General features: G+C 41.9%; 1 protein-coding gene across 5 annotated transcripts in view; it reads right to left on the bottom strand.

Moving 5' to 3' along the window:
* Positions 1–26,089, bottom strand: part of ALPK2 (alpha kinase 2) — a 144,063-nt gene that overhangs the window by 77,696 nt on the left and 40,278 nt on the right. For all 5 annotated transcript variants that reach the window (XR_007721299.1, XM_050768010.1, XM_050768012.1 and 2 more), the window contains one exon: positions 16,542–18,252. Coding sequence is in view for 4 of the 5 variants with exons in the window: in XM_050768010.1 (XP_050623967.1) it covers positions 16,542–18,252 (1,711 nt within the window). In the remaining variant the exon portion in view is untranslated. The remainder of the gene's footprint in view (positions 1–16,541; positions 18,253–26,089) is intronic.

The following is a 26,089-nucleotide window of genomic DNA, read 5'->3' as shown; positions in this document are numbered from 1 at the left end:
CACAGGAAGCTATGGAGTCTACCAACTCCCACCCCCACTGGTGAAGGACTTTCCTGACTTCTAGATCCACTTTCTGGTGTGGCCAAGCAACCTCCCAGCTCATGAAGTTCTCAGGCTGTGGGAGCTGTCAGGTGGTGGAAACTGCCTTCACCTACAGCTGCAGGGAACCTAGGTGGACGGAGTATCTATAGGGCCAGGCGTTATCAGCACCTGCCTTAGAAGCAATTGAGTACTTTCAACAATCTGGATGTTGGGGCCAATCCATGGGGTTCTTTCACCTGAGTTATTCTGACTACACTCAGTCAGCATTCAGTCATCATCCTCACCTTCACCCGCTTCAATTTGTGTTGTGTTGATCTGATTTTCTCATGAAACTGGAGTTCCAGTTTTGTCACTTACAGATAGAAATGGCCTGGGCATGTTAATTAACCTCTTTGAGCCTTGTGGGCCAGCTCACAGTTTTGTTACATGGACTACCAGAAATGCCAAATGTTGAGCATTAATACAGTACTTGGAACACACAAATATTCAATGAACAGTTATGAATTTGTGGATGATGACAACACTTGTTTCTCCCTACCATCAGTGCACACTTGTGACCTGGTATAGAAGTTAAGGTGATCTAAAAATGTACCTCCAAGCTGGTTTCATTTTCAGTCTTTTTAACTACAGAACTGACTGACGTGATTTGTGGCTTACTGCTTACTTTGGGTAAATAACAATTCCATTTCAGAAAAATGCCTGACTAAAGTGTCAGTTGGTGTCGTGCAATAAGCACCATATCAGCATCATCATTCATAAGAACCGAGAGCCTCCCAGGGAACAGGCTAACCTCTGGCGTAAATTAGGTACACATGGAAGCTATTTTAGACTACAGGGATGCCCTTTAGTAGTTCACTGCATTTGCGTACTAAATGGCTCCCAAATAACCTGGAGCTATGGATGTAATTTCTGAGGGCGAATTTACGTCTTAGCTCAGGCTGCTATCACAAAAGGCCATATACTGAGTGGTTTAAATAAGAGGCATTTATTTCTTCTAGTTTTGGAAGTTGGGAAGTCCAAGATCTAGTTATGGAAGCTGGGAAGTCCAAGGTGTTGCTGATTGAGTTCTTGATGAGGGCTCTCTTCCTGACTTGCAGGTGGCTGCCTTCTCATTGTGTCCTCAGATGGCAGAAAGAAGAGAGGAAGCAAGCTCTCTGGTGTCCCTTTCCTTACAAGGGTTCTAATCCCATCATGGGGCCCCAGCCTTATGACCTCATCTAAACCTGATTACTTCCCACAGACTCCACCTGTTAATAGTATCACACTGGAGGTTAGGACTTCGACTTGAAAATTTTTAGGGGTTACAAACCTTAGTCCATAGCACCTTAGGATTACAGCGTGATGCTCCCCCGGGGGAATCTGGCAGCTCGTATAATACAGTCTTACCATATATGGTTCTAGAAATATAAGAAAGGAAATTTTATCCATAGCTATTGGCTCAATTTTTTTTACACCACTCATTTTTAGAGCCCTTGGACTCTTGAGGGGCTCCTATCCAGCATCTAACTTTCAATATCTGTTCATAATCACACTATTCCCTCAGTGATCAAAGAAAAACATGCTCTTGCTGGCTTTTTGTCTCTTAAGGGATTTTTTAAAGCTGTAGTATTGTAATATACATACTATTTTTCCAGTAAAACAGAGTGGAGCTTATGTTGTGAAACATCTAGAAAGGGAGAACAGAGACATTGTTTTTAACACCATTAAATGTATTGTCAGTTACCTTAGGTAAGAGTGAAAGAAGTGACTTTGAGACTGACTCATTTAGGCTAGAATTGGCGTGAGGTATAAGGGCATTAAACTGAGGAAAAATGACAAGGACTGTAGCTTTGGTTCTGCCAATAAACAAATGGTGTGACCACAGGCAGCAATCCTTCTCTCATGAAACTGTAAGTTTCTCAAGGGAAGAAACAACATATATATTGTTTTGTAAATTGTTTCCAAGCATTTAAAAAATATCCTTAAGTATTTTCAAAGCATGATTTTTAATGCCTGCAGAGTCCAAAGAATATTGTACCATAATATATTTTACCATTCCTCCACTGTTAGATTGTTTCAGTGTTCATTATTGGGAACCATGCTACAGCGACAAGACTCTTGTCCTGATGGCTCTATTTATACTTCTGATAATTTTATTAGGCTAATTACAGGGCCAAAATTTACATGTTAAAGGATAAGTAAATATCACCAATTTGACATCCAGAAGGGTTGTACTAATTTGCACTCTTGCCAGCAGTGCAAGAGAAAAGTCTGTTTCCACACAGTCTTATTAGCATGAAGTATTATCACTTTAAGAACAATCTTTGAAAATTGAGAAAGGAAGGAAAGGAGAAAGGGAGAAAGGAATGGAGTTGATAAGTTTATGATGAATTTCATGAATTGCATATTTGATGTCTTTGTTCTTTTTTTTTTTTTTTTTTTTTTTTTTTGAGACAGAGTTTCACTCCTGTCACCCAGGCTGGAGTGTAATGGTGCGATCTCAGCTCACTGCAACCTCTGCCTCCCTGGTTCAAGCGATTCTCCTGCCTCAGCCTCCCACATAGCTGGGATTACAGACATGCACCACCACACCCAGCTAATTTTGTATTTTTAGTAGAGACGGGGTTTCTCCATGTTGGTCAGGTTGGTCTCAAACTCCCCACCTCAGGTGATTTGCTCACCTTGGCCTCTCAAAGTGCTGGGATTACAGGCATGACCCACCACGCCCGGCCCTGTTCATTTTTTATTGAGCTATTCATCTTATATCACTTTCTTTGTACATCACAAGTGCTTTTCTAAGTTTTTATTTGTTTTTAATATCAGTTTATGGTGGGGGTTTTTGTGCAAAATTCTTACATCATCAGATTTCTTTCTTTTTTTCCTTTTATGCTTAGAAAGACATTCCTCACCTTGAAAGCCACAGTGTCTTCCACTTTTTTTGATATTTATTTTGGCAGCTGATGTAAAATTAGGGATTCACAGGACCTCAGGGCCTTGGAAATTTACAGATCTCCATGTTTGACCCCTTCAGTTTACACTGAGCAAAGAGGCCCAAAGAGAGGAAAGGAAATTACCCAAGGATCTACAGTTGGTTAATGGCAGAACTAGAACTAAAATCAAGGATTTCTAGCTCCTGGTTTATGTCTTCCTTTAAAAAAAAAAAATTAAAAAATAGTTTTCAATAATATCAGTAAACATAATTTCCTTAAACATTTAAAAACATCATTAACCACCTCTCCAAATGTCAGGTTCCTTGCTTCCCTCTCCAGAGTCAATCCTATCATTTGAATGTGTTCTTCCAGACCTAAAAAATAATTTTATGTGTTTATGTATGTACAAACCACATATACTACCATGGAATGGTTGGAGGGCATAAATTGTATCATTATCGTATGTATTATTCTTCAATGTACCTTTCTAATTCTATGTTGTTTTGAAGCGTCCATCATTTGAGCAGGCCACATTTTATTTAGCCAGTTACCCATGAACATTTCCTTAGAAACGTTTCCTTAGAAACAATTCTACAACACACATGTCACATGCTTCCTTGGGTCTTCATGCAAGCTTCTCTCAGTCGATATTGAGAAGTGAAACTGCTGCATCATGGCTAATGTCCTTTTCTGTTTTAAGAGATTTTAAGAGATGTTTTACGAGATTTTGCCAAATTACTCTTACTGGCAATGTAACCATTTCCTCATAATATCAGCTTGATATTGTACTTTTAATTTTTTTATCTCATGAAAGATGTTATAGCTTTAAAATTTGTATTTTCCTAATTACTCATAAGGTTGAGCATCTTCTTACATATTTGTTGACCATTTATCTCTTCCATAAACTTTGTATATATTTACCTTTTAAAAATAATTGTTACGGGTGTTTATTTGATTTTTATGCACCCTGGAAATTAATCTTTGTCTATTACAATGTCCTATATACAAAGTGTATCACTTTAATTTTCTTTGTGGTATTTTTGTTCTATAGAAAAATTTTAATTTGATGTAATCAGAATTATTGATATTTCTCTTTTTTTCTGTTCTTTTTTTTCTTTCTTTCTTTTTTGAGATGGAGTCTCACTCTGTCACCCAGGCTGGAATGCAGTGATACAACCTCTGCCTCACGGATTCAAGCAATTCTTCTGCCTCAGCCTCCTGAGTAGCTGGGACTACAGGCGTGCACCACCACGCCCAGCTAATTTTTGTATTTTTAGTAGAGATGGGGTTTCACCATATTGGCCAGGCTGGTCTCAAACTCCTGACCTCATGATCCACCCGCCTCGGCCTCCCAAAGTGCTGGGATTACAGGCGTGAGCCACTGTACCAGGCCTGTTCTTCTTGTCCCAAGAAGATCTTATATCTCTCAAGATCAAGAAAATCATTTTGAAAATTTTTTTCAGTACTTCATAGTTTTTTTAAATTTTAACTTGGAGATCAAATAACCTCAGAGTTTATTTGGGATCCATCGTAAGGTAGTGGCATATTTTCCATATGGTGGCTAATTGTGTCAGCATTGAAGCACTTGTCTCTTCCCTACAAGTTGAAAGACTATTTCTATCCATAAACCAAATTCCAGTATTGGATTCTGTACTCTTTCCTCAATTTGGTTTATCTACTTATTTACGGCCACTCCCACACTATCTTATGACCACAGCTTTATCATTTGTCTTGATATATGATTGATTAGTTCAATGCTTTTTCCATCTCCTTTCAGAGATGCAAGTTCATCTTCTATCATAGCCAAAGAAGACCAACAAAGACCAACAGAGGCCATGTATCTGGTATTCAGCTCCAACAGCAGGCAGTAGATTTGTTACAGAGACTAAAACCCACCTTATTGCCAAGTGACCCTCCTCTCACCAGCCTCCCCTGTTGCCACCCAAATTCCTGCCACTGAACTACTTCTCAAAATAAAACACAGCTGTAAAATGCACACCTGTTTTGGATTAGTTACAATAAATCAGGATCTGTATTTATTTCAGTTCCCCAGACAGGTGAAGAACAAGCTGCGTTTATAGCAAGCCAACTAGAAAGCAGAAGAAAATTCCAATCATGAGTTTTTGTTTTTCCTCTTAGGGCAAAGGAGGTTACACTTCAGGAGTCTAAACTTGTTGTTTCCAAACTGCTGTGAGTCTTTACAGAAATGCTTCTAAAAGTTGTGGCATTCACTCTAGATCCATCTAACTGAGCCCATGGTTTTCAAACTAATGCCCAAGAGAATCCTCAGACAGCATATTAAAAATGCAGGTTCAGGCCAGCCACGGTGGCTCATACCTATAATCCCAGCACTTTGGGAGGCCGAAGCAGGCAGATCACCTGAGGTCAAGAGTTCGAGACCAGCCTGACCAACATGACGAAACCCTGTCTCTACTCCAAAAAAAAAATAGCTGGGCGTGGTGGCGGGCCCCTGCAGTCCCAGCTGCTTGGAAGGCTGAGGCAAGAGAATCGCTTGAACCTGGGAGGTGGAGGTTGCAGTGAGCCGAGATTGTGCCACTGCACTCCAGCCTGGGTGACAGGGCAAGACTCTGCCTCAAAATTAATAAAAATGCAGGTTCAGCAAGTCTGGGGTAAAACTTAGGGACCTGTGTTGTTTTTTTTAAAAAGACCCACCTCATCAGGTGATTCCAATGCGAATCATCTAGGCCCTCGCTTTAAGACACTGCCCTGGGGACTCCAGGCAGAGCAGAACCACCTGAACACGAGGCATCCAAATCCTTAGTGCAGGCTGTTTGCCGTGACATGTTTCTGTAATGAGTTAGCTCTGTGAGATCAGTCTACAGGGGAATGATGTCAGTATAACCAACATGCTGCATTGGTTCATACGCAGTTTTTCTTTAGCAAAGGGAACCAGAATAGCTGGAATAAATTACAGAAATTTGAGCAGGAAAACAAGCCTTTAACTCAGCTTTTGCACTGGCAGCAGGGGCTCTATTGTATTTTAACAGACTTCAAATGCAGCCTGCCCTCAGCGGTCCTCTCTCCTAAGAAGCACACTCCAGGCCTGTGTGTCTACGGTCAGATTGAGCGGCACCCCCAGGCTCACCTTAACAGCATCTTTGCTGTCTCAGAGATCCACTTCTGTCTTTGAGGTCTCAGAACCCTCAAGCTGGCTCCATCTGAAAGACCTCCAGCATCTCCGCTCTACTGTGTGTTTTTAATATCTGCCATGGTGGCCTCCAGCCAGCCCGGGCCACCTCCCTGGGTAGTCCAAGTGAGCTTCCGGGCACATTTTTAATTTTGTTAGTCTCTGGTTTCAAAATGGTCTGTTTCCTAAGTGACCTCTTGGGGATACTAATTTTCCCCAAAGCCCTTATACTTTAAGCATGTGATTTTTCAGAATGTGAGGTGTTTCTGGGATGCATATATGGCACTAGGGCAGGAACGCCTTATGTGAAGAATATCCATTGCCTCTGTTTGAAAAGCGATACTGAATAACCTGATGCTGTGTTCCTTGGCTAAGATTGTGGGAAACCAGGGGCAAGGACTCCAGAATCCCTAAGAAAGTACATCACAAGCTGTATAGCCTTTAGCTCTCTGCAGCCCTACTCTGTGGAGGTGGAACTTGGAACCCCCAGGAGTTAGCTCCGTGTGGGCTCCAGGACTCTCAACCATGGCTGTGCCTCGGTCGCCCAGGGTCAGCTGGAGCTTCCATATAAGAGCACACGCACCTGGGCTCTAACCTAGATCTGTTGAAATAAGGACCTCCAGGATGGGGCTTGCACATCTGTATACAGTCAGCCCTCTGTATCCATGGGTTTTACATTTGTGGATTCAACCAATCATGGACCCAAGAGATTTGGGGAAAAATTGCATCTTTACTGAACATGTACGGACTTTTAAAATTGTTATTCTCAATGATAGAGTATAACAACTACTCATGTAGCATTTACATTGTATTAGGTGTTATAAGTAATTAGAGATGATTTGAAGTGAACGGGAGGATGTAAGTTATTTGCAAATACTATGCCATTTTATATCAGGGACTTGAGCATCCTCAGATTTTGCTATCTGAGGGGGATCCTGGAACCAATCCCCCACAGATACCAAGGGACAACTCTATTTTTCAGTTACAGGCCAGGCACAGTGGCTCACACTTGTAATCCCAGCACTTTGGTAGGCGAAGGCAAGAGAATCACTTGGGCCCAGGAGTTCGAGACCATCCTGGACAACATGGCAAAACCCCATCTTTACTCAAAATAGAAAAATTAGCCAGGTGTAGTGGCACGTGCCTGTAGTCTCAGCTACTCATGAGCCTGAGGTGGGAGAATCACCTGAGGCCCAGGCTGTAGTAAGCAGTACGCGCTGGGTAACAGAGGCCCTGTCTTGGGGGAAAAAAACAGTTTCCATATGATTGGGTAGCTCAGCTAAGGCTCTCAACCTTGGAAGTATAGAGAATAACCTGGGAGCTTTTAGAGCTTCCAAGGCCCACACTGCAGACCAAATCACGCCAGAATGTCTGAGAGAGGGCCAGACCCAGGCAGCTGATGTTCTAAAGCTCCCAGGTGATTCCACACATAGCTAGGGTTGAGGGCTCAGCTTTGGGGTCTTTTCTCATGTGAGAAGGATCCTATGCTCTGTAGACTGTGGCTGCTGGAACTTCAGTGTGTGTATGAATCTCCTAGGAGTCTGGTTGAGAATGCAGAAGGACTGGAACAGGGCTTTCAAGCGTGCATTTCTAACCAGCTGGTCCGTGGACCACACCAAGAGTCACAAAACTGCAGGTACCAATGACTCTTCATTTATTATTTAGCCCTGACAGAGGATAATAACTGTAGTGAGCCAGGACATTAAACGGCAGGCGGATAGTTAATGGTATTTGGCAGAAGTGGCACAGCAGGCTTTGTGATTAAAAAGAAAACAAATGTTTGTTTTCCTTCCTGGGTCAGCTAAGGAATGGTACTGACAAGAGGTGTGCTGGCCACACTCTAAGAGATAAGTGATTAGAAACCTCCGCCCTTCCAGCCGGGCACAGTGGCTCACACCTGTAATCCCAGCACTTTGGGAGGCCGAGGTGGGCAGATCACAAAGTCAGGAGATGAGATCAAGACCATCTTGGCTAACATGGTGAAACCCTGTCTCTACTAAAATTACAAAAAATTAGCTGGGTGTGGTGGCGGGTGCCTGTAATCCCAGCTACTCGGGAGGCTGAGGGAGGAGAATTGATTGAACCTAGGAGGCGGAGGTTGCAGTGAGCCGAGATCGCGCCATTGCACTCCAGCCTGGGTGACAGCGCAACACTCCATCTGGGAAAAAAAACAAAAACAAACAACAAAAAAAACCTCTGCCCTTCCCATCATCAGCTGAGATCCGGAGTCATTGTTTTAATAGTTGTTATTTTAGGAGAACACAGTTGAGTATACAAATGAACTCAAGATCTCAGGTTGTTCGTAGAATGGAGCACTGTATTACAAGATGGTTTAGATCAGCTGCTTGTATTTTTCTATACCCTAAAACCATTTACTAGAGCCCTGCGACGTACCCTGCCTGTTACTGGATGGCCGTGCAGATTTTCAGGCTGTTGCTTACTCTGTACCGCCTGCCTAGCAACTAGCCTGAACTTAGATTAACATGAAGTTTCATACCACATCAGCTCAAATCTGCTTAGCATAGAAGTACATTTTCTCCTGTTACTTAAAACACAACTGGGAATTAGTGAGCTATGGTGGCAGTTTGCCACCTTTGAAGGCATGAACTTTCAAGGTGTGAATACGTACATCATTTAGTAGGAACTACTGGACTTGCACATCAAGGCCTCTGTCTCTAGGTCTCTTTCTCACCCCCAGCTTTCTGTTTAAATCAGTCAATCCTCATATTGTGAGCAAATCCAGGAAAGATGGCACATCTAGACTTGCTCATTCTTTCCAAATGGCACATAATAGTCCTATTGATTAACTAAATGCCTCTTAGAAACCAAAGGTTTCCAACCTTTGGTTCAGCTGGCTTTGATCATCTGTTCAGTCCCATAGGCTCATAGGCGCACCCCTTTCCTGGCTATACTCCCAGCTCTTGACTGTGAGACTGATGTCGTCCTGGCCACTGGTAAAATCCCTGGCAAGAAAGTGACCAGAAGCTTTCCTCTGACCTCAAAGAGGAGATGAGACCCTGACATTTTTCTTTTTTTGAGATAGAGTCTCGTTCTGTGGCCTAAGCTAGAGTGCAGTGGTGCAATATCAGCTCACTGCAACCTCTACCTCCCAGGTTCAAGCAATTCTCCTGCCTCAGCCTCCCGAGTAGCTGGGATTACAGGCAAGTGCCAACATGCCCGGCTAATTTTTGTATTTTTAGTAGACATGGGGTTTCACCACATTGGCCAGGCTGGTCTTGAACTCCTGGCTCAAGTGATTCACCCACCTCAGCCTCCCAAAATGCTGGGACTATAGGCATGAGCCACCACACGTGGCAAACCTTGAGAACTTACTGGGTGCCTGGCACTATGCTAAGTTCTCTTTTTGAACATAGGTACAAAGTCTTATCAATAAATGGTGCTAGAAAAATTGAACATCCAAAAGAAAAAAGAAAAAACCTTAACCTAAACCTCATGCTTTCTACAAAAATCAACTCAAAATGGATGATTGGCTTCAAATCTAAAACATAAAGCGATAGAACCTAGAGAAAGACCGTGGCAGAAAGAACATCTTCAGGATCTAGGGAAAGGCACAGAGTTTTAGACTTGATACCAAAAGCAAAATCCATAAAAGGAAAAATTGACCATTAGACCTCATCAACATGAAAAGCTTTTGCTTTGTGACAGCCCGTGTAAAGAAGATAAAAAGACAAACTACAGACTAGGAGAAAATATTTGGAAATATTTGGGAGGCCAAGGTGGGCAGATCACAAGGTCAGGAGTTTGAGACCAGCCTGGCCAACACAGTGAAACCCCATCTCTACTGAAAATACAAAAATTAGCCAGGCGTGGTGGCAGGTGTCTGTAATCCCAGTTACTCCAGAGGCTGAGGAAGGAGAATAGCTTGAACCCGGGAGGCGTAGGTTGCAATGAGCCAAGATCGTGCCACTGCACTCCAGTCTGGGTGACAGAGGTAGACTCCATCTCAAAAAAAAAAAAAAAAAAAAAAAAAGTGTGTAAACCAACGAAGGACTATTCTCTAGAATGCATAGAGAAGTCTCAAAATTCAACCATAAAATAACAATCCAGTTAGGAAAAGGATTTAACAGACATTTCACCAAAGAAAATATACATTTTAAATAAATACATTTTAAAATGTTCAAAATTGTTAACCATTAGGGAAATGCAAATTAAAAGCAACAATGGGATATCACCACACACACATCAGAAAGTCCAGAATAAAAAATAATGACAACACCAAATGCTGGTGAGGATGTGGAGAAACTGGGCCCTCGTACATTGCTGATGGGAATGTAAAAAAGGTACAGCATCTCTGGAAAACAGTTAGACAGTTTCATTACGAACTAAATATGCAAGCCCCATATGACAAAGCAATGACCGTCCTGGACATTGGTCCCATAGAAATGAAGACTTATGTTCACACAAAAGTCTGTACATAAATATTTTAGCCATAAGAGCAAAAAACTGGAATCAGCCCAAATGTTCTTCAACCAGTCAAAGACTAAGCGAACTGCATGGAATACTACTCAGCAATAAGAAGGAATGAACTTTTGATACACACAAGTTGAATGAATCTCGGGGAATTCTGCTGAATAAAAAAAATCTCAAAAACTTATATACTGTATGATTCCATTTATGTAACATGTTTGAAATGGCAAAATTTTAGAATTGGAGGACAAAGTAGCGGTTGCCGGGGGCTACCGAACGGGGAGGGCAGGAAGCAGGTGTGTACGGTTATTAAGGGTAACACAAGGGATCTTTGTGGTAATGGAATTGTTCCATATGTCGACTCTGGTAGTGGATGCAGGAACCTACGTAAGTGATAAATGTCTGTAGATCTTAATACACACATACAAGTACAACTGGGGAACTCCAAATTACATCAGTAGATTGTATCAATGTCAATATCCTGGTTATGACATTATACCATTGTTTTGTAAAATGTCACCATTGAGGGAACCTGGGCAAAGTGTACTGCCATCTCTCTGTATTATTTCTTACAACTGCATGTGAATGTACAATTATCTCAGTAAACATTTCAATTAAAAAACATGTAATAAAACCATTCATAAATGGTATAGATCTGCTAATGAATTCTCTTAGAAATACTTAGTGTATTCTGTTGCTTTATGTTTAATTTTAAATTGAGCATTAGGGGAAATGCAGTATTTATTTATTTATTTATTTATTTATTTATTTATATATCAGATTTTTTTTTTCAGAGACAGGGTCTTACTATGTTGCCCCAGCTGGTCTTGAACTCCTGGGCTCAAGCAGTCCGATTGCCTTGGCCTCCCAAAGTTCTGGGATTACAGGCATGAGCCCCTGCACCTAGCCAGGAATGCAGTATTTTAATTGGAACTCTGCCAACACTTTTATCTAGAGGTGTGTTGCCATTTTTGTCTTCCATAAAACTTTTGTCCCAAGAAAGTCAGGATTACAAAGAATGAGGATGAGAATGTCATGGGTTGCTCTGAAAGGAGAAATTGTAGTTAGGGATGAGAAAAGCAACTCGAAGCACCTTACAGGATCTCAGTCTTGAAGCAGCAGGTAGGCTGAGCTAGAAACAAGGTGGGCAAAGGGATTCCAGACGGAAAGATGAACCATCCACTGCTGTTTTCCAGGTGAGGAAACGAGCTTATAGTCTTGCTTTGCCTTTCAGAGATAGAGGCAAAAGGCAGAAAGTCCTGAGTGCTAGGTGAACATGGTAAGATCTTCCTGGATCTAATGAGCAATTTTTCAGAGATAATGAAGCACTAATAAAGCAAAGTTGTAAATCACCAGCATTCACAAGGGATCCCAAGTGCAAGATTTGGATGGTGCTGGGCACAGCAGCTCACGCTTATAATCCCAGCACTTTGGGAGGCTGAGGCGGGCAGATCACAAGGTCAGGAGTTCGAGACCAGCCTGACCAACTTGGTGAAACCTTGTCCCTACTAAAAAAAAATACAAAAATCAGCCAGGCATGGTGGCGCGCACCTGTAATCCCAGCTACTTAGGAGGCTGAGGCAGAAGAAACGCTTGAACCTGGGAGGTGGAGCTTGCAGTGAGCCGAGATTGTGCCACTGCACTCCAGGCTGGGCAACAGAGTGAGACTCCATCTCAAAAAAAAAAAAAGATTTGGATGGTTTAGAACGGGGGTCCCCAAACCCCGGGCCATGGACCAGTACTGCTCTGTGGCCTGTTAGGATCTGGGCCACACAGCAGGAGGTGAGCAGCAGAGCATGAACCCTATTGTGAATGGTGCATACAAGGGATCTAGGCTGTGTGTTCCTTATGAGAATCTAATGCCTGATGATCTGAGGTGGAACAGTTTCATCCTGAAACCATCCCCGCCGCGTTCTGGCTGTGGAAATATTGTCTTCCACAAAACCAGTCCCTGATGCCAAAATGTTTGGGGACTGCTGGTTTGAAACAGCCCATTCCCAGGCCAAAAGAGTAACTAATAGGAAGCACATCCTATTAGCAGAGAGTTGGCCTCAGCATCTTTTATGTGAAGCCAACCAAAGAATGTGCTCAGGAAAATAAAGGCCATAAAGCGGTGGAGATGAGTGATTATTAGAATCACACCTAACTGGCTGGACGTGGTGGCTCACGCCTGTAATCCCAGCACTTTGGGAGGCCCAGGCGGGTGGATCACCTGAGGTCGGGAGTTCGAGACAAGCCTGAGCAACATGGAGAAACCCCATGTCTACTAAGAATACAAAATTAGCCAGGCATGGTGGCCCATGTCTGTAATCCCAGCTAATCAGGAGGCTGAGGCAAGAGAATCACTTGAATCCGGGAGGCAGAGGTAATGGTGGGCTGAGATCGCCCTGTTGCACTCCAGCCTGGGTGACAAGAGTGAAAGTCTGTCTCAAAAAAAAAAAAAAAAAAAGAAAAATCACACCTAACTATACTTGGCATTTACTCTAGTATTGTATGACTACTTATCCAGTCAATGATTGATTGCCTATCACATGGCAGGCATTACTCTAGGGACTTGGGTTATATCAGCGAACAGAATCCACTGAACAAATTACCTTCCATCATAGAGCTCAATTCTGTGCTTAGTGCTGATTCCTGATCAGGAAGATTCTTCATTACCAGAGCCCAAGAACACATTTCCTTACTGTACACTTGTGATCCCATGACCCCAAACAGAAATGCAACTCCCTCTGGGGTGAAGCTGGGCAACCGTGCAGGAGCACAGACACAGCACTTCTGACTTAAGAGGGAGGATGATCTTACCCCAGTGTGGCTGCCGAGAAACTTAAGATGGGCAGACTCTCAGGCCTTTGCCTCTGACTTGGACGAGGAAAGTGAGCTCAAAACCAAGGTGAAGAGTTGGCAGTGTGACCCTTGAAGATGATTCAAGTTAGCCTGGGGTACCCTCTCTGTTTTCCACTCCCAAACTGGGATTAACTTTATAATCTTCCATAAATATAGAGACACTGGGGGCTTTCCAATATTAGCCTGGCTAGGTACTATTTTAAGACAAATAACAGCAAGATGGCCTTGCATTCTAAAAGAGAGAAAGGGAGACAGGAAGTGAATACACCTGGAGATGCATGTTTAGGCAGGAGAGAGTCTACAATATGGCCTTGTTCTTAGAACATTAGAGAGATGGAGTTTTTCTCAGCATGCTAAAAACAGTATGCAGATGAAGAGAAAATACTAGGAGGTAAACTGCTGGTCACTGTTTCTGCAAAAGGGCACCTAAAGGTAAGTGAATCAGGCAAGACTCAAGATTGGGCAAATTTGGCCGAGCGTGGTGGATCATGCCTGTAATCCCAACACTTTGGGAGGCCGAGGTGGGTGGATCACCTGAGGTCAGGAGTTCGAGACCAGCCTGGCCAACATGGTGAAACCCTGTCTCTACTAAAAATATGAAAATTAGCCAGGCGTGGTGGTGGGTGCCTGTTATCTCAGCTACTCAGGATGCTGAGGCAGGAGAATCACTTGAACCCGAGAGGCGGAGGTTGCAGTGAGCTGAGATCGTGCTATTGCACTCCAGTCTAGGCAACAACAGCAAGACTCTGTCTCATGAAAGATGAAACAGAGTGGGCAAATTTATTACTATGGCTCCCATCGCAGCATTTTTAACCATTTCAAATTTTGATGTCCACACAAACCTCAAATGTCTGAGAATAAATATTTAGAATGTCTTTTGAATTTGTTATGGAGAGATTCACCTATCTTTTTGTGAACAGTATTATTTTTAAAAGTTGAATTTAGTTCCCAAGGACCCCCAGTGCTTCTGTGTCACATCTGCGATGATAGTTAGCCACTTGCTGTAAATTTGGCTACATAGTATACGTGTGTAGAAAACACAGGTATCTCCTACAACTAAATAGAAACTTTTTGCATGGGTAAAAGAATCTCAAATATGCCAGTCCCTGTGGCAAAATTTTCCTGCTTTAGTCAAAGGAAAACAAACACCACAGATATAAAGATCCTTTTTCTAACTCCAGGCTCCACAGAACTGCTCTTAAATATACAGCTTCCATTCACATTTCTGGTTGTCCCTTGAGTGAGAGGTCAGCTCTGCTACTGACCACTGCAAAGTGAGAAATGGTCTCACCACTTGCAGAACATGCAAGCCCTTCAGTTTGCTTTCTGAACAACAGTGTTCATGGTTCTGAGATAATTGCCTTAGTCACACCACCGAGCACCGGTTGGACCTTCAGCTGATACCTGGTAGAGTGGGTGTGTAGTGATGAATATATGTGTGAGTGTGTAAGCCAAAGAGTTCCATAAGACCTTCCATAGGGTGCATAAGATAGATGACCTGGCTCCCCAGAAATAGCCCATTTTACTCGACTGTCTTGCTAGTAAACAAGTGAGCCAGGGCTCTCGATCTCAGAATTCGGTTTAGGTCACAAGCTGAGGATGACAAAGGGGGCTCCTCCCTCCAGCTCTTTGAAATTTGGGGAAGATGGAAGAGACAGAAATTGCCTTCCACAATGGTGGGTCTAAAACCGATATCGTCAATCAATAGCCCCCTTCCCTTCCGCTTCCTCCTTTTGAGTTACTTTATCACCTTCCCCCACCTTTAATAATAATTTGTCCAAGGAAACACTTTGAGTGGATAAATGACTGTAAAAAAAGCACTTAGCTGAGCAAGGAAGAGCATTTTATAATTAGAAAAGGAAATGCCACATTTTTCAACATGAAAAAATTAACATTGTCACTTTATTTTGTACTAAAATATGGTCAAAGCACCTCCTTAAGCTTATCTTGGGCATGAAACTGTGGTCATTGGTGTGTGAGCTGCTAAGAGACGTGTGTTAAGTAACTGGATAGGAGAATCTGGTTCTCCTGTGAAAGGTAAAATATAAATGTGGCTTTTACTTGGCTAGTTTGGCTAGCAGAACAGAACAATTTGCTCAGTCAACAGTTACCTAAAATCTGGAGATTTTTAGATTGGCTTTTTTATGACTGGGTCTTTAGAAATTCGTGTGTCAATTTTTAATATTTTCACAGAGTTAAGTCACTTTGCATTCGGAATATTTTATCTTTGGAGTGTATCTAGTCTTCTATAAAAATAATACTAGTTTTCTAGTACAAAATTGGGAGAAAGGGGAATACAGAGTATAGTAAAAATAATAGACAAATCACTTTTCTTAGGTATTTATTTACAAAACTCCAATCTTGCCCATACTACAGCATAAGTCCAAAGCTCAGTGGGGACCCTTTAAAATGGAAAATATCAATAAAAACATAAGTTATGTATCAAGCACAACATCTTTTGTGCATTGATTATTCCCATAAATTTAATTCCATCTCTTTACACTCCCAAATCGGTAATGAAGGAAAACACATTTATTTCTTGGCAGCTTGTTTTTCTTAGCCTCGTTTATACTCTGTTTTAAAATAAGACAAACATCCACTCAAAAACATCCCACCAGTGTGGCAAAAGTTACTCTGCCTGCTTTCCCTAGCATCACAAAAAAAGTGAATTCTACAAGTCTTTCAGACACACTGAATTCATACCACAAATTCTGATTAAAGCCAAAGCCTATCATTTTCAAAGCACTCCCTTGCAAATGACTAAAAGAAATTTTTCCCCCTTCTTCCTTTAAAGGCTACACTCAAAACATTCGCTTGAGAAACTTTCTGAATAGTGGTATTGCCTGGTAAAACACATGCAGCAGACAAAATATCAGATTTCTTTTTCCAGCTGTCCAGAATCCCATTAGTGCCTCTTAACTTCTATCAGTCTTTTGCTATAATTAGGATGGCTTAGGGTTTATCTGGGCCTTTTTTCAAAACCAGATTTCCTTCCGAGCAGCAGCAGCTGTCATGCACAAGTACCCTGATGGTGTTGGGAAACTTATTTTGATTTACATTATGGTATAGCAATTGTGAATGTGAAGTAAAGGAAAAGACACACGCACACGCACACACGTGCACACACATGTTCTTTTTATCTCGTAATTTATTCAAAAGAAAAGTCTTACCTGAGGATGATCACTCCAGTCTGGAACCTGGCTTGTTTCAAATAGAGAATTAACTTGCATGCCTTCTCCCTTGCAATTGGTGTTACCTTCTTTGGAGAGTGAGTGTGTTGAAGTTTGAAGGGTTTTTGCTTCTTGCTCTGCCTGGGTTGAAATAGCACATTCTCCTGCATCAGCTTGGGAATTCCGACCAGTCGCTGCTGCTGTGCTGTGAGAAGTCTCTCTTTTATCACTCTGGGTTAGTGGGTGCTTAGCAGATTCTTTGGCATAGCAGAGATGAAGGGTACCTTCTGTTGTATTTTCTCTCAGGTTGGCATTCGGCTTCTTGGGATTTCCCTTCATTCCCAGCTGCCTCACCCTGGCAGGTTTCTGTGAACCCCTCTCGTTCCGTAAGTCCTTTCCCCCAACTCTCTTCTCAGCTGCCGTCTCCCAACACTGGCTCATCCCTGAGTTTTCCGACTCACCAGACAAGGGCTTCATCTCTGTCTCTCTTACTGATTCATCCATGTTGAGCAGATTGTCACTGGCAAATTCCTCTCTTGCTTGGTGGCTGTCTCTGGTTTCTCCTTGAATTCCTGGATAATCATTTTCAGCAGCCTCCGGAGCAGTGGGGAGTTTACATCTCCCCTGTTCTGTCACTGAAGACATCCCATCCTGGTGAGGTCCCAAAGTGAGAGTCATCCCTGTGTGTGGGGATGAGGGACCGTGCTTGCAGGCTCTGCCACTCCTCACCGAAACTTCTTGGGGTTGTGAGTGATGACCACAGAAGCCAGCAGTGGCAACCATAGGCCCAGCGTCACCTGACACCTGAGGTCCACAACCCATTCCACTGAGGAAATGCTCACACCCACCCAGGCAATGCGCACCGAATTCCATCTCTTCGTCATCGCTTTCTAATAAAAAAACATGCTCAGTCCCCAGCAGGTTCCTATGCCAAACTGCATTAGAGTAATCCGTCATAACATCGGAACATTCCAGATACTCCAGGTCATCATCTGAAAACTCCTCGGTGTAGGTTAGGGTTATCTCTGGGCAAAGTTCATAGTCACTGTCAGAGTCTTCACTGGAAACCTGTGGGCTGGGTTGTTTCTTGGCCACGGCATTGTCACCTGGGTAAATGTGTGCAGTTGCCTCAGACAGCGGGAGACTGAGGCTAATGTATTTCTGTACTTTGGGATTTTGCTGACTGGAGTGTAAGCCTTCATCATGAGGGCCATCATTGTTCAGGCCACCACCCGTGAACTTGGATGCTGTGGAATGCACTGTCTTGTGGCAAAGTTCATCTTGTTTTTCGTAAACATGACTTGAATTAAGAAAAAGCAACGAATCTGCAATTTCTTCTGTGTTACTTGGATCATAAGCCTCTCCAGGGTGCCTTGTTCCTTTAACACCCAAGGGATTTTCAGAACTGGACACACTAATGTCAAGATTGCCCAGTGACTGGAGGGAGAGTGAATGGTTGGACCTGGGAGTGCCTGGGGAGATGCTTTCTTCTTCCTTATAAAGATGTTCCTTCTCATCAATCTGATTTGCACTTTCTTCTTCACACGTCCCTGTTTCATGTTTCCAACCTGTGTCCCTGTCATCTTCCAGGTTAGGAGACAGTTGTGGGTTCTCTGATGAGCACTCAACCTCAACGGAAGCAGAACAACAGATGATTCCAAAAGAGTTTTTAGCCGAGATTTGATAGACAGCAGCATCATTTTTGGTACAGCTAGGATGAAGAGAATATACAGATAAGTTTGCTACCTTTGGACATGCATGCCAACATTTTCAAACCATGGCACACAGAGAAAATGACCATAGTTTTAGTGCATGTTCAAGAAGATCTGTGATCTCCCTGGAAAAGAGTTTGTGGCCAAAGGCAACTGACCTCTGGGCTCCAGTGCCCCTAGTGCTGAGAATCCTAGGCACTCAGCATCTTCCCTTGAAACTTTCCTCAAAACTGCCTCAAATGGAAAATGCTGAGGATTCCGCCATGACAGTTTACAAATGCCATGGCAATGTCAGGAAATTACCTTATATGGTCTAAGAGGGGGAGAAACCCTCAGTTCCAAGAATTGTCCACCCCTTTCTTGGAAAACTCATGAATAATCCACCCCTTATTTAGGATATCATCAAGAAATAACCATAAAAATGAGCAACCAGCAGCCCTCAGGGCTGCTCTGCCTATGGAGCAGTCATTCTTTTATTCCTTTATTTAAAAAAAAAGATAATGCTGAGAATTACTTAGATGAATGGGGAAAATATTTATATTCTAATTTCTTCTTCTTGCCTTTTACATCATTTTTATATTATGGAAATTTGATAAAGCATTATTTTTCTAGAGTGAGACATTGTACATGAATAAGTAAAATATCAATTCTTCATGTGGTGGAATAGCACAGAGAACCCTCAAATCTTTGGAAGAGCGTGCTAAGAGGGTGTCATTTTTGCCAGAGACCATAAAGATGATACCATGATAGGACTATGTATGTGAAGGGCAGTGCTGTTTCCTTTTTAATTTAATGTGATTAAAAGTCTAAACCACAGCCTGTGAGCTCCACTGGCTGGAAACCCATGTCCACATGCCATTCTGACCTATATAGATCAAGCCAGATTTCAGCTTTGGCCCAGCAGGGGAGGAATAGAATCCTGGATCGGACTGCTTTCTCAGTTCAGGATGGATGGTACTCCTGTGGCTCCTCCCATTGTGGATCAGAGCCACAAGGAGCCTGCAGCCTGACGTGCTTTACTGGGTCCTTTCCCACTGGAACCCTTCCCCAGACACTGCAATCCCAATAAAAACTTGTTACCTGTGTTTTGTATGTTTCACCCTTATTAATCTCATTTGACCTCATTGTAATTGTAATATTGCTGACCTCATTGTATGCATCAGCCAACCCAGAAGTCAACAATCATTTTTAGAAGGCAGGGGCTGTGGGTCTGGCTTGGTCTGAGAGGTAATACTTAGATCTTTATTGACTGTTCTTTGTGTGAAATATACACAAATATCTAACCTAGGAAGGGTCAGTGTGAGACACAGACAGATATAACATGATCATCTTTTCTCTTCCCCACTGAAGGGACCCTTGCCTCTACAATCCTATACGTCCTCATAAACCCTCAAGTGGTAGTCCCAGCTCACACATATGTCTCATTTTCAGAAGTCAAAGACATCTAATCCCAATTTCAATAATGTCTTGTTGAGTTGGCAACCTGGCTCCTGGGTAGAAGCCATTCAGGAGTGGCTGAGATTGGCCAAGCTTGACCCATGGCTGATATTGGGCTTTGCCTTGGCCAACAGCACACGTAGAATAAAATTTAAGGCAACTTTCTGGAGAAAACAATACCTGCGCTCTTGTGTATTTCACTAAGTTATTCTGAGGTTTAAATGAGAAGATCAATGTTAAGGGACTTTGCAAAGAAGAAATGTTACCCCAGACAAATTCTCCAAGAAGGTGGCAGTGCCAAGACCAAGTTACCTCTGGTGCTCAAGAATCATGCAGAAGAATCATCAGAGAACTCTGTTTAAAATTCTTGAATCAGAATCACTAGGTCAAGGGCTTGCGAATCTGCTTTTAAAGATTTCAAAGCCATTCTGATGCAAATTGTCCTTGGCCTACCCTTGGAGACATCCTCATCCTCATCACTGTCAATTAGGCTTAGGGCTCCGCAGTTCAAGCAGACTCTTCTCAGATGAAGAAAAATGCCTATTGCTGCAGTTTCACATCATCCACATTGTTGACGAAAACAAAAAACTGTGAAATATTTAAAGAGGTTTATTTTGAGCCAAACATGGGTGACCATGGCTGGGGCACATCCTTAAGGGGTCCTGAGAATAAGTGCCCAAGGTAGTCAGCTTTTACAGTTTGGTTTTATACATTTTAGGGAGACAGAAGTTACAGGCAAAGACATAAATCAATACATGTAAGGTGCACGTTGATTCAGCCCAGAAAGGTGGGACATTTTGAAGTGGTGAGGGCAAGGGTACAGGTCATAGGTGGATTCCAAGATTTTCTGATTGGCAATTGGTCAGAAGAGTTAAGCTTTGTTCCTAAAGAGTTGAAGCCAGCAGAAAGAAATTGTTAAGATAAGTGAGTTGTGGAAGCCAAGGTTCTTGTGTGTAGAGGCAGCCCCTAAGTAGCAGGCTTCAGAGAGAATGAATGGTAAATGTCCTCTCTGGACCTTAGAAGGTGTCAGATTCTCTCCTGAATCAGGAAAAGACCTGGAAAAGGAAGGAGATTCACTACAGAATGCAGATTTCCTCCCACCAGAGTATGGCTTTGCAGAGCCATTTAAAAATATGTCAAATAAATATATTTTTAGAGTCAAATACTTTGATTTTCTTTAGGACCTGTTCTTTGTTATGGGACGCTATACCAGAATGAGGTTGGAGTTGGGTATCTTCCTGCTACCGAGTCTGCTGTGAGTCTTATGATCTCTATGTTAATGTCAGTGGTGGTCAGTTGTGCCTAAACTCCAAAGAGAGGAGGGTATAATGAGGCCCATCCAACACCCTTCCTGTCATGGCCTGAACTAGATTTTTAGGTTTCTTAGGGATCCCCTTGGCCAAGGGGTGTGAGGGGGGTGCGGCTTAGAATTTAATTTTTGATTTTTTATAACACTGTCTTCTTCACGAACCTTTTCAATTAATTCTTGGATATTTGGCCTCTGTTAAGAGCTGACAGAGAGCATAAAAAAGCACTACGAGCTGGGTACCGTGGCTCACACCTGTAATCCCAGCAATTCAGGAGGCTGAGGTGGGAGGATCAGTTGAACCCATGAGTTCAAGACCCACCTGGGCAACATGGCAAGACTCCATCTCTACAAAAAATTTAAAAATTAGCCAGGCATGGTGATACACATCAGTAGTCCCAGCTACTCCAGCCTAGGTGACAGAGCAAGACTTTGTCTCGGAAAACAACAACAACAAAAAAGGCAGAGGGGCTGTGGCAGGGTAGGCAATACGGACTACTGGGAAATCCCAAGTAATTTTGATATCCTGACCTATCCAGTCCACGAGTCCTCTGCAGAGAAACTACCTCCCGTGAAGGTACCATGATTTGTGTAGAAGAGAGAGAAAGGAAGAAAAGAAGGTTGAGAGGTACCAGGGGCAGTAAAGCAGTAAGAAATCAGGAGAGGCGGGGAGCAGAGATGATGCTCAAGAATCAAGGAGAGAAAACAATAAGAATTTTAGAAGAACTTAGAGAAAATCATCGGGTTAAATATACTCTATTTAAATTCTTAACGACTAAATAAACAGATGGGAGAGTGTCATAATTTTGTGATACATAATTTTATGAAACATGTGTTTTAGTTGATAAGAGATTTATAATCCATCCTAAGTACAGTAAATAAAGAGAAAAGGGAACTGGATTAAGTGTAATTAACTTCTCACTGGCTAATGAATGCCTTTGAAAGAGTTATGATTTGTGGCTGACACGTCCTTGCTAATTATCTCGAAGCATCCTAAAGAAGAGGGGAAGAAAATCGGGCAAGGAAGCCAGCATCTGCTGGGTGCCTCCTCCATTAAACAATGTCTTCCTCCTCCCTGTGTGCAAAACTGAGGCTTAAAGGAGTTGTTTCCCCAAAGTGACAAAGTCGGAAAGCCATAGCGCCAGGATAAGAAAGAGCCTTCCGCCCTGGCTGTCTGGCTCTGTGGATGCTGTTAGAAAACTAACATTACCAGAAAGGAAATGACACAGTGTAGAGAGATCATTCTGCAAATAAAGTGTTTCTGTCCTAAGTCTTCATCTTGATCAGCCAAATGGCAGACTTGCATAGAGTGATGGGCACCGTGGTGCCCAGCATTATGTTACGAGCTGCAGTGGAGTGAAGGAGATGCCTGAACATCATGTCCAGCTTCCAAATGGCTAAAAACTGACTGAAGGAAATAGTATTAATTTTCCAGAGAACCTTGTAGATGAGGTCTGTGCTAAGGTGCACAGAACAGACTGGATGGGAAAAAGGAAGTCAGAGAAGGGACTCCAGTGGTAGCAGTTAAAATGGTGTTAGCAGGGTTGGGGTGTAGAATCTTTGCGGGAGGCTAGCAGAGAGAGCTGCGTGCCCCACAGTGATTTGACTGGAATGCAAAACCATCCAGGAAGAAATTCCCTGAACAATTAATTGAATTCCCTCCTTGCATATCTTTTCTTTTGGCGGAGGGAAGCAGTAACATTCCTCTCCCCTGCTGTGAAAGTCTTGCTTGAATTCTCTGGGTTCTTTCTAAATTAATCATTTCCTTATTAAAGAAAAAGAAGTCCGTGTTACCTTAAATGAATGAAGCTTCTTCTGAGTTTGAACCCCCAGAAATGGTCTAAACCAGAAAGTCTGAAAACATTTTGGTATCGAGACTCTTTAATACTCCTAAAAATAATTGAGGACTTCAAAGAACTTTCGTTTATATGGGTTATATCTCTCAATAGTTACCACATTACAGTTAAAACAAAAATTTTTAACAGTTAATTTTAAAATAACAAGAATAAATTCATTGCATATTAGCATAAATCATGTTTTTATAGAAAACATATTTTTTCCAAGACAAGGCAACATTTCATGAGAGTAGTTTTATTTTAAGTGTTTTCATATACCTTTAATATCAAGCTTAACAGAAGATGGTTGGATTTTTGTATCTGTGCATTCAGTGTGATACAATACATGGTTTTGATTAATATATGTAGAAAAGTTGGCCTGACACATAAATGTGTTGGGAAAAGAAGGAATATTTTAATAACCTTTTCATCTGATTGAAGTATTCTGATTTGATATACATGAAGATTAGTTACAATGTGGAATCTGAAACCACATCAGTGAACTTTCCATACTTGTTACATAAAATCCATCATTCTAGGTTGCTTTTATTTTTTTTGAGACAGTCTTGCCCTGTCTCCCAGGCTGGAGTGCAGTGGCGCAATCTTGGCTCACTGCAACCTCCACCCCCGCCAGGTTCAAGTGATTCTCCTGCCTCAGCCTCCCAAGTAGCTGGGACTACAGGCATGTGCCACCACGCCTGGCTTATTTTGGTATTTTTAGTAGAGATGGGATTTCACCATGTTGGCCAGGCTGGCCTCAAACTCCTGACCTCAGGTGATCCACCTGCTTTGGCCTCCCAAAGTGCTGGATTACAGGCATGAGCCACCATGCCCAGCCCTATATTGCATTTTAAATGCATCTTTTACCCATGCAAGATTTTGTAACATCATACATTGGTCATTTGGAAAAACTTGGCTCATGAGATCTTCCAAATATTAATACATTTTATTAAATAATACTTTTTAAAACCACGTTTATTAATATTACCACTGATCTTATCAGAATAATTTTAAAGTATTAGAAATTGTTAAGCTTTTGATGAAGGGCACAAATTTTCCAAAATTCTACTTAGGGAAATAATATGAATGTTAATTTATCGGAGAACAGTGTAAATCAAGTCTGTGCTAAGTTGTATGGTAGAAAGTATAAGCATGGAGGATATGAGCAAGAAGGTCAGAGGAAGTATCCCTGAAAATTCTCACTGCTGTAAATGCAACAAGAACACTGGCAAAACTTGTCTGAATCAACTTTTTCAAGGCTCTGAAAATTAAAGGCAATCTGGGGAGCCTTTATTCAAGAAAAATGGCTGAATCTCAGAACAGTTTTCTGGTGCTTTAACCTGCCCTAGTTCTATTCCCCCATAACCAGCTCCACAGTAGTCTTGAAAACCAAGACTCCACAATCACAGTGAAAACAGCCTGGCAGCAGCTTGAGGGGGCAGGACACAGTTGGGGCTCCTTCAAAGCTCCATACCCAGAGTTGTCATTATTTGACCTGTCTAGTAATTCCCTGGAAGACCCCACTCACAAGACTGTTTTTGTGTGATCTGACTTAGAGTTCACTCAGCAAAAATAACTTTTTCCCTAGGGGCATTTGTATTCATTAAAAAAAAAAAAAAAAAAAAGGCAATTGTTTAACACCATGGCTGCTTGAGGCAGTAGATAATAACTGGGTTAAACAATAGGGGAACCAAAAAGGTTAAAAGGGAAAGCTGGGAATGAGATGCCCATAGGCGTCATTGAAAAGCTGAGACATTTTCCTGGAGATCTAGGAGGCCATGCACATGCATAAGGCTGTGAGCAGCCTTCCTAAGCATGTCCAGTACACATGCTTAGGAAAGACCTGAGAAAATTCTGAGCTCTCACCTCTAACTGACCTTAAGGCTTTCTACTAGCAGGAAGTGAAGGCTAAGGCAGAGTTGTCATTTGCCTGGCTGAGTGTGAAAGCATGCTTCATACCCCAACATGCACACACAGCCCCTCAATAAACTGGGAGAGCTATTGGTTCCAGGCACCTAAGGAAATCTCTGTCCATTCATTAGCTGACTACTAAGCTAACTCCGTAGAAACTTCAGGGGCCACAGACAACAAAGAATTAGTTCAGAAAAGTCACTAAGCAAGCAAACAATAAGCCCTGGGAAGGTGGGAGAATCTCATTTTCAGAGTTGCCACATTACATTGTTTAAAATGTCCAGTTTTCAATAAAAATTATGTGACATGCAAAGAAACAAAGTATGGCCCGTACACAGAAGAAAAAGCAATCGATAGAAACTGTTCCTACACTTGCTGGACCAAACTTTAAATTATCTGTTTTAAATATGTTCAAAGAAATAAAACCATGTCTAAAGAGCTGAAAAAAAGTGTGAGCATGGTGTTTCAATAAAGACATATAAATTATACATACAAACCAAATAGAAATTTAGAGATTTAAAATTACAGTAACTGAAATAAAAAATTCACAAAAGGGCTCTACAGCAGATTTGGGCAGATGGAATAAGAATCAACAGACTTGAAGAGGTCAGTTGAGATTATCCAATTTTAGTAACACAAAGAGAAAAGAGTATAGAAAAATAAAGAGTTCTGGAGCCCGATGGTATACCAGCTTACAACATATACATAATGAGAGTCCCCAAAGGAGAGAAGATAGAGGAAAAAACAGAAGGAATATTGGAAAAAACTGGAAGTCCCTAGTTCAGAGAAGGGACTGCAATGACAGCTTGCAAGTTTGGATTTTATCACTGGCAACACATACTTTTAGTTTTCCTCGAAGTGGCAGGCTTGTTTTGTTCATTTTTCAGAAAATGTCTGCCAAATACCCAAGGCTGAATAACCATTATTTGTCCGTTATTCTTTTGAGTAAAAATTATAATCCATGAAAGAAGTGGCTAGTTCAGCTTGCGACTTAAGCAATCATGCAGAAGCTTGTCCTCAAGATGTTCATCATCTAAGAAAATCCAGCAGAGGTGCTCTGTATATATTTCCCATTTTATTACATGGAGTATTAAAAGGGCTACTGAGTTATCAAGATTTAATAAAATTACTCCATTTTTACTGATGCATAAAGGACATTAAGTAAAACTTTTTGTTTGTTGTTTTTAACTGTGGCTGTATGGAAATGCAGAATTCTATGGCAACTAATATGGTTTGGGACCACTGCCATGATTCATGCTAAGCCACCAACAGACTTACCCTTCATTGCTTTTTACCATTAGTGTACATTTCAACACAGTGAAAAGGGCAAATAATGTTTGATTTTTC

Source organism: Macaca thibetana, chromosome 18, assembly GCF_024542745.1.
Source record: "Macaca thibetana thibetana isolate TM-01 chromosome 18, ASM2454274v1, whole genome shotgun sequence".
In the NCBI taxonomy this organism is placed as follows: Eukaryota; Metazoa; Chordata; class Mammalia; order Primates; family Cercopithecidae; genus Macaca; species Macaca thibetana.
The sequence above is the reverse complement of the archived record's forward strand: the minus strand, read 5'-3'. Positions and strand labels throughout refer to the sequence as shown.